At 30.7% G+C, this 8,420-nt stretch overlaps 1 protein-coding gene across 1 annotated transcript; it reads right to left on the bottom strand.

Annotated features, from left to right (window-relative positions):
- Positions 1-1,067: 1,067 nt before the first annotated feature.
- On the bottom strand, positions 1,068-8,126 carry LOC121124711 (TBC1 domain family member 19). Its single transcript, XM_040719893.2, has 5 exons — positions 7,795-8,126; positions 6,236-6,540; positions 5,708-6,086; positions 5,323-5,652; positions 1,068-1,447 (listed from the first exon to the last, which is right to left on the bottom strand). The coding sequence occupies exons 1-5, from the start codon at positions 8,089-8,091 to the stop codon at positions 1,133-1,135; spliced, it is 1,626 nt and encodes a 541-aa protein (XP_040575827.1). The 5' UTR covers positions 8,092-8,126; the 3' UTR covers positions 1,068-1,132.
- Between the last annotated feature and the right edge of the window lie 294 nt (positions 8,127-8,420).

Raw genomic sequence — 8,420 nt, forward strand, 5'->3', positions numbered from 1 at the left:
AAAAACCACTTATTTTTTAAATGTGATAAATAAAATCGTTTGCCCAATAATTAATCTATATTTACATATTTTAAAAATTGAAACCAACTCGGACTCGTATTTTTTGGTGGACCTTTGTCCCACACTCCCAGTTTCTCGAAATTTTTAGCGTCGTATAAAATTACGTCCTGGGTAAAAAAATTAAAATACAATTTTTTTAACAAATTGACTTTTCCAAAAGGAAAAAGAAGATTATTAGTTTAAATTTAGTCTAAATCCCACAAATTTTAAATATAAATTTTTTCAAAAAAGATTTTTTTCTTAATTAAAAAAACATTTGTCAATTATTTTCAAAAAATACATTATTTTTAAGAGAGCCCAATATATTCCCCAAAGAAAAATCATAAAAACCTCCCCCCCACCACCCCAATAAATAAATAAATAATGCTGACTCCCTTCATGATGTCATCATTATATAACTTCCCCCCCAACACCACTCGCAAATACGTACCAACCCTACTGACTCAAGACGAAAGGGCAGGGGAGGGGCAATTACCCCTCCCCCAAGGAAGAAAACAACTATCAATTATAGTTCATGGAAAACGCGCTCCGGAAAAATTATTCTCTTGAACTCAATGTGCGTAGGTTTGGATCCTTAGATGATTGCTATATCACAATATATATATGGACTTCATACAGGATTCCTAGGTTAGTTGGACTAATTGTAATACGCTAATGTTTAATGATAGTTAATCAGTGCAACTCCATCTAACCAATTAAAGGAATTAAAAAAAAAAAATCTTAAAAAAAACCCTCCTAGGTGCAAAATTGTGTTAAATAAATATCAATGGACTCGTAATTTTGATGTACAGGAATAACAACTATGGCGCCCTCTATCCAATCAAAACCTCAGAGGATATCAAATTTCAAACAATAAGGGCAAAAATTCAAATTACTTCCCGGAATCATTTTCTTGTGATATAAAATTTGCTTTGAGTTAAAGTTATCCCTTAAAATCCTACTGACTTTTGTCGTGATACATGCACCGTGCATCTGATGACAAGTTAAACAATGAAATATTATCAAAATGGTGATTATTATTTATATTTTTACAACAAATTTCTTCTTTAGTAAGGAGATTACGACAAGGTGTTTATCTTTTTTCGAGTGCCAATTGAAGTAGTGGTATAATAGGAAGGGACGAGAGGTCAGCCAATACTGCTTCAATACCTTGAAGAGTAGATACCATCATTAGATTATCCTTTCTATAAGAAAGGATAACAGCAGCTAAAAGTGGGAAAATCTCCATAGAGTCGTATGCTAGAACAACATCCCATAAATAAAGTAATTGCTCCGGTGGTAAATGCCCCGAGAAACCACGAATGATCCATCGAAAAACACACCTTAGGGGCTGAGTTACATCCAAATTGACAAAATGTGTCCATAGATCTGGTTCCTGACTTTGTAGCTACAAATTACATTTGAATTAAACTCTATACATATATATTACAGTGAGCCCTCAATCCTTCGCGGTTCTTTATTTACAGTTTTATTTTTGGAATGTAAATACTCATTATTCGTGTTATTTTCCTACTCTGTACATATTAATTAATTATCAATTGCATATGTATAATTTTGTAAAATTTACTCATAAACATTTTTACAAAAATGATTCCATCATTCCAGCCATATGCAATGATATTAATCAATTAATTATAATTTACAAAAGTACTGTTGTATTTCTTAATATTCTGACGTATATTTACAATAAATTTGTTAGTCTCCTCATGCTTAAGCTAGTTAGCATTAATCCTCCTACTTTTACCAAAGACAAAAGAAGATTATGAAACTTAACAAAAAAAAAAAAATTAGTCACTACAACATCAATGACAGCATTTTAACATAAATCGAATAGAAAGAATGGGTCTTAACAGAAATACAATGTTTTCAGCAACGGATGGGGTTGTTGTGAAGGGTGCTCGGTACTTTTGCCTTAAACTATTTTGTCTCAGGGCATATTGACTTAAACCATTTCACCTTAGGACATTTTTGCCACAAGGACATTTGGTCTTAATATATAAACAAAGGAAGTTTATACGTAGTTATTGTTTATTCAATTGAAGTTCCCTTTGATTTTTTTAATCAAAGTATATAATGTGTATTACTATAAAAAATATTAAATGGTTGGTTTATTTTGCAAAAAATAATGGAATCATTCCCCTAAATGTCAATACGTGCATACTATCGAAATCTCACTCTGTAATGAATTCGAATTAGAAACTAATTAAGTAATAACATTTGTTTAATAAGAAAAATAAGCAAAACGATTCGAATAAAGTACTTCTCCATTATCAATTAGTTATAATTAGACATGATGGATGATTAATATTGGAAAATACTCAAGGGTTGAAAAACAAGCACAATTTGAGGAAATAACATAATTTCATCATTATTTTAGCAGGAAAAAAACAACCATTTAATGCGTTTTATAGTTATTAAAATAACAGCAAAATAGTTAAAGGCGAAAGTACCAGATACCGTTGTGGAATTAAAAATAGAATCAAGCTTGGAGATTTAACAGAAAAATTAACAATGTTCACGGTTTTTGTTCAGTTTTGGACAATAAACGGAGAAAAAATTGAAGGGCATTCATTTTCTGATCGTCTTTACAGGGTTACTTTGTGACTATGTTTTTTCTTGATTATGGATATAATTAATTATAATAATCTTTAAGAGGTCCAAAATAAAATTAATATATATTGAAAAGAATAATGGATTATCAATTATTTTGTACATTGATAACTTTCCATGAAAGTCTCACTGCATAGTATTTACAAATCAGTGGTCTATGGAATTGTTGTGTATGAAAAAGGTATTTTTTGTTTAGTAAGAATTTAATTTTCAAGATACACATTCATTTCTTATTTTTATTCCTAAAAAAGTTAATAAAACCTGGATTTCATTTAAAACAAGAAAGTGTAAAATCATCCAAACTTCAAGGGAATACTTTTTAACATGTTAGGAAGTAATTTCTTGAGGGTCTGAAGTACTTGGTCTCAGATTTTTTTATAACTAGTGCATTCTTATTAGGACTAAGAGTGGGCTGATATATCGAATCCAAATCTGAAAATCGTAACTATCGGGGAAAATATCCAATGTCTGCATTATATCGGTAAATGAGGAAATGCTTAAGAATTTCGATTTTTGCTCCGATATTTTGTAATAGGTGAGGTAAAAAGTTCTGAGTGTTTTTTTTTTTGCTATGTTTTGACAATAAAATTTAACATGGTTAGATCTTTCGGATGTAGAGTGTCCCAAAAAGTTTTCTGGTGAATCTTTACTTCCTTTGCAATGGAATGAGTGCTCACATACGGGTCCAACTTGATAATTTCCATTATTTTGTCGACATTTTCGACGTTCATATGCCCAGAACGTAATCGTTGTAATAATCGCTTTGCTGTTACATTCGATACTGTGTTGTATACATAAACAGGACTTTTTTTTTTTTTTTTTTTAGGCTGCCTGCTCTTCTTTTTCCCCTTGATTGTAGAGATACTGAAGAAAGTATCGAATTCTCTCTTTTTTTACTTCCATTTTGGAACGCTGTAACATACAACTGGCTTCACAAAACACAAAACTGTAAATGAACCTTTTTTAAAGTGTACGCTTAACCTTTCAGCATAGTTTAAGATTTTGTATGCAATGTATTAATTGATAGACATAGCTCACTAACGACATCTCGCGGAAAATCCTCAGAACTTTTTACTTAACCTATTATATAAACCTTTATACATACTTAGATGTGTACACTCACGATAGATGTGGTAACCGACCTTCACTTTATATTTATAACTCAAATAATTTTTATTCAAATAAATTTATCCCTCACGTCATTTGCCTTTGCCTTTGCGTCATTCGATGAAGTAAAGCATTCACCAACAAGGGCTAAACTAAGATGAATTATATCATATTTTTAGATGATTATAACTTCAGAATGACTGGTCAGATTCCAATCCCTAATAAAATCATTTTTTAAAATTTTGATTGGATCGGAAAATATTCCTCAGTCTAGTTAAGACCAAAATAAATAAGAATAAATAAGGTTTAGACATATCCAAATATTGTAATAAAATATTTTTGTTTCCTCCACGATCCATCTTATTCATGTGGCCTTGAAGTAAATTTTATAGACGAGATACTGTTATAAAGGTTTGTTGAAGTGTATACATCCAACCAGTTACCAAAATACCCTTAAAAAAGAATTTTTTGCTACGCTTTCCCAATTTTTTACTATATCTCTTAAAAAGTATATACTAAGGGGTTTCTTTGGGGTAACAAAAGAATACTATGTAAGAAAAACTATTTAAACTTTTAAATCTTGCTCATTATGACCAGAGCCTTTCCTGCAGAACGCAAATATAAAAGGGAAACTGAAGAGTGACCGCATATTGCAGTTGACCTTATCAGGTGCATCTGCAAAGGGAGAGCTGGAGGGGATGTAGACCCAAAAATTAAGATATTTTCAATTCTTTTAAGAAAATTTAATATTTGAAATTTATATAATTTTCCAATTTTTAAAAAAAAAAACTTTACATTTGAAATTTAATTTTATAACTTTTTTTCAAAAAAAAAATCATTTCTTGTTAACAGCTTAAGATTTTTGAAATTTTTGATCCAAAAATATAATTTTAGAAATTTTTTCTGTATTTTTGAATTTTTTTTATATTTAAAATTTTTTTTCTAAAATTTTATATTTAAATTTTAATTTTGGAATTTTTTTCTATTTTTTCTTTTTTTTAATAGCTATGGATTCTTGATTTTTATAATTGAAATAATTTTTCAAATTCATTTTTGGATTTTAAAAATTCCAAATTTGAAAATTGGATATGGCTCTTTAAAGGAGTTACAAGTTTTTGGACAAGGTTTGACTTATATTTTTTAAAGAAAATAAGTATAACAAAGGTTCTTAGCAATTTATATTGACAAGCTCTGAATTTACTTGATTTGTTGCCATGCAGTTATTTTTATCGTTCCCACAAAATTTTATTTTCCAGTTTTTTTTTCTACAGTTCAAAAATGAACGACTGAACGGAAAGAAAGTGAAAGAATAAAACAACAAATCGAAACTTTTCAGAAAATGAATATAGAAAGGGTGAACGGGTCCAAGCTTGGATAGAATAGTATACAGAAACCTCATGAATCAATAGTTTAAATGTACTTACTGCATTCAAATAATTTAAAGCTCATTCTGTTGTTCTATAGGAGGAGTTTCAATCATTTGGGGGAGTTATGTATCAACCGCGAAACACATAGGCTCACTGTATTTCATTTTTTTTAAATTACTAGGGTCTCAAACGTGGAACAGAGACTTAAAATCCCTTGACTATCAGAAGAAATTTCGTGAAGTTTGCAAGCAAACTGCAGATAAAATGCTCTGAAGGTGTAATAAAGCTGAACCGGATTGTCGTATATGTAACTAAACGGAGCTACGTACATTGCAAATCCATGAAATGGAATCACTCCATTTGGTGGATAAATAACTGTGTTTCCATGAGGATTTCCATTCATATTCTTACTCATTCCAATGCTTCTCAGTGTTGCCTTGGCAGGTGTAGTAGACCTATACTGGAATTTTGTAAGTACTTCTGTATCTCGGCTAAAACAAAGGAGGACCTTCAAATACAAAATAGAAAAGTATATGTAGCCATCAAAATTATTAATGGAGTACCTGTAGTATTGTGTCCTCGAATACAAAATAATTATCATCATTTGACGCAGTTAACTGTATATCCTTTATAATCAATTTATCAACTAATATATCATTTCTAATTACTGAAGCCTTCAAGGACTCGTAATACTCAATTCCCTTCTCTCCTACTTCTGATCCAAGAACTTGAGACCAAATTTTTCCTCTTAAGCTATGTGGACTTCCACTTTTTAAAAATTCTTGTGATAAAGGAGCATGATTGCACTTGAGTACTTTCGTTCCAAGGGAATATCTTTCTGATTCCATGGTTGTGTTTGGTTCTGATGTTGAGGCTAATAATGGATTCACTCCTAAGTGAGGTTCTATCTTTGATATTTCGATGAATTTCTCTCTAAGCTCTCTTTAAAAAAAAAAACAATTATTTTTTCAATTTTCAGTTCGATATTTTCTTTGATTTTAAATTTAAAAAAAAAATTAACAGTATAAAAAAAAAAACTAATTAATGAAAAATATGCATAAAAAAGGACCAAGGATAGATAAAATAATTGCTTAAGGCTAAGAGTTGCAAAGGAAACTTTGATCATTCCCCATGTATGGCTGTGATTTGCTCCATTGTCTGTTTTTCCAGGAAGATCAACAGCATTAGGACTGGTTATTTGTGCAAGGACCTCAAGGAAATCTTTTGGAGCATATACTGGCCGAATTAGACTTAAATTTAAATCCAGAGTACTTAGTTCAGACCACTTGTTTGATATTTCATCCTGCTCTTCCTGACTTCGAATTTTGGCTAAACAAAGTCCTAGTTCGTTGGCCATCGCATTTAAACTTTTTAGAATCCTTTTTTCCCAGCATGTCTGTATATAAAATAATAAATAATATTTGTTTTATAAATGAGTTAAATTCCCGTTTCTCTTTCATCCGATTCAAGAATTTTTAGAGTGCCATTTTTAATTTAATGAGCTACATAACACATAGAGAAATAAATACAAATGTACTTAGTTCATACATACATATATCATGATACCTTTTGAAAAGACACACATCGATATAAACATTAGACTGTTTCATAATTGCAGTCACCAATGAATTTTATATGGAGAACAGCATTTTCTCAGTATGTTGATCCATTTAAGCTAATGTCATAAAATAATATTTCTGTGATGTTGATATTGACAGAGGGGATTGGGATTAGAGATTTGGGCATTTTGGTATATGAAGACCACATTTTCGACGGTGTTACCTCACAAACACAGAAAGGTCCCGATTGAATCGACGTAGTTCATGGACAACACGCTCGGGAGAATTTTCTCTTGAACTCAATGTGTGTAGGTTTGCACTTGGTCACCCTAGAGAAAGAAAAAGACATACTCTGTGTATATGGGCACAAGATTCCTAGTTTAGATTAAGTAATTGTAAAACTATCAGCTCTACATCTAACGAATGAAAGAAAAATTATAAAAAAATGCCCCATTTATTTTGTAATATGATTGACTAGCAGAAGGTTTCAGGGCTTTTTTCTGTTGTTTTTTTAGGAAAGGCTACACATATCTTTTAACACATATGTATATTGAAACTGGATTTTATGGTCATTTTTGGGGAAGTATATGTATTATTCAGGTTTGTTACAAAATATCAATTGTTCATCCTATTTATTTACATATATATGCTTAAATTGATCCAAATACTGAGAAAATGCCATTTTCCATTTAAAATTCCATTGTGACTGCAATTTTGAAACAGTCTAATACTATATTATATGTGTATAATAACAGACGTATTCATACGTACGTAGTATTTAGAACAATGGTATTGATAGTCATCTCAGCAGATAACCACTTTAATTGTACAGTTTAAATAAAGACCTTACATAACCACAATTAAAGAACAATTAACATCAAGTTCTCGTAATGTCTTTTATTTAATGTGTGTGTGGATTTTTTCACCTTTGGAACTATTATTATGAGACAGCATGCCATTCCATTCAATAAATTATGTTATATAATTATATTAATAGTACATAATATACGTAGCATGCAGGCCTACGATATTGGTCTACATATTATATGTAATTCATAAAATAATAAAAATGCTGAGACTTGTAGTATTACCTGTATTTTAACAATGTAAGACAAAGGTTCTTTCTTTTTGTTACGATCTGCAGGACGTACCCACTCCTCGGGGCCTTTGGTTCTTAACAAGTGAAAAACGGCATTTTGTAGACGGGTCTCGATCCCTGAGCGACTCAATGCTTTCAAAAACGTAGTATGAAAATCCTCTTCATGCACGGATGGACTTGCTGCTATTTTGAGGAGATCTCTATAGAGTCCTTTATGAAGAGACTCTTGGGATCTAATTTCTGCGGAGAGTCGTTCAGCAATTGCATCGCTATAGTCTTTATCATCCATGACATATAGTTTCAAAATGAAACAACCTCAGCTGCTCCTATCGATCAAACATGGATAATGATTTTTGTAGAGTTTTACCTTTTTATCATTTCCTTTCTATATTTATTTCTCATTCAGTTACTTGTATGTATTTGTGTCAAATTATTCATTAATTACAATATGAATTTAACGTTTTCTAGGACAATTCGCCCTAACGGATACTTTGTCGCAACAAATAATAAATATATTTGATGAATATTCATGTTGCAATATTATCTAATGATCTATTAGACTACTCCAATGACAAACACATCTTGAAAATTATAAGGTCAGAGACAACCTCAGGATAG

This window comes from Lepeophtheirus salmonis, chromosome 9 (genome assembly GCF_016086655.4).
Source record: "Lepeophtheirus salmonis chromosome 9, UVic_Lsal_1.4, whole genome shotgun sequence".
Lineage (NCBI taxonomy): Eukaryota > Metazoa > Arthropoda > Copepoda > Siphonostomatoida > Caligidae > Lepeophtheirus > Lepeophtheirus salmonis.

Excerpts from the sequence above, each read along its gene's own strand:
- LOC121124711 (XM_040719893.2), bottom strand. The coding sequence starts at position 8,091 with ATGGATGATAAAGACTATAGCGATGCAATTGCTGAACGACTCTCCGCA. Across the intron at positions 6,541-7,794 it reads CTTACATTGTTAAAATACAG|ACATGCTGGGAAAAAAGGAT; the intron begins GTAATACTACAA and ends TTTTATATACAG. Across the intron at positions 6,087-6,235 it reads TTTGCAACTCTTAGCCTTAA|AGAGCTTAGAGAGAAATTCA; the intron begins GCAATTATTTTA and ends TTTTTTTTAAAG.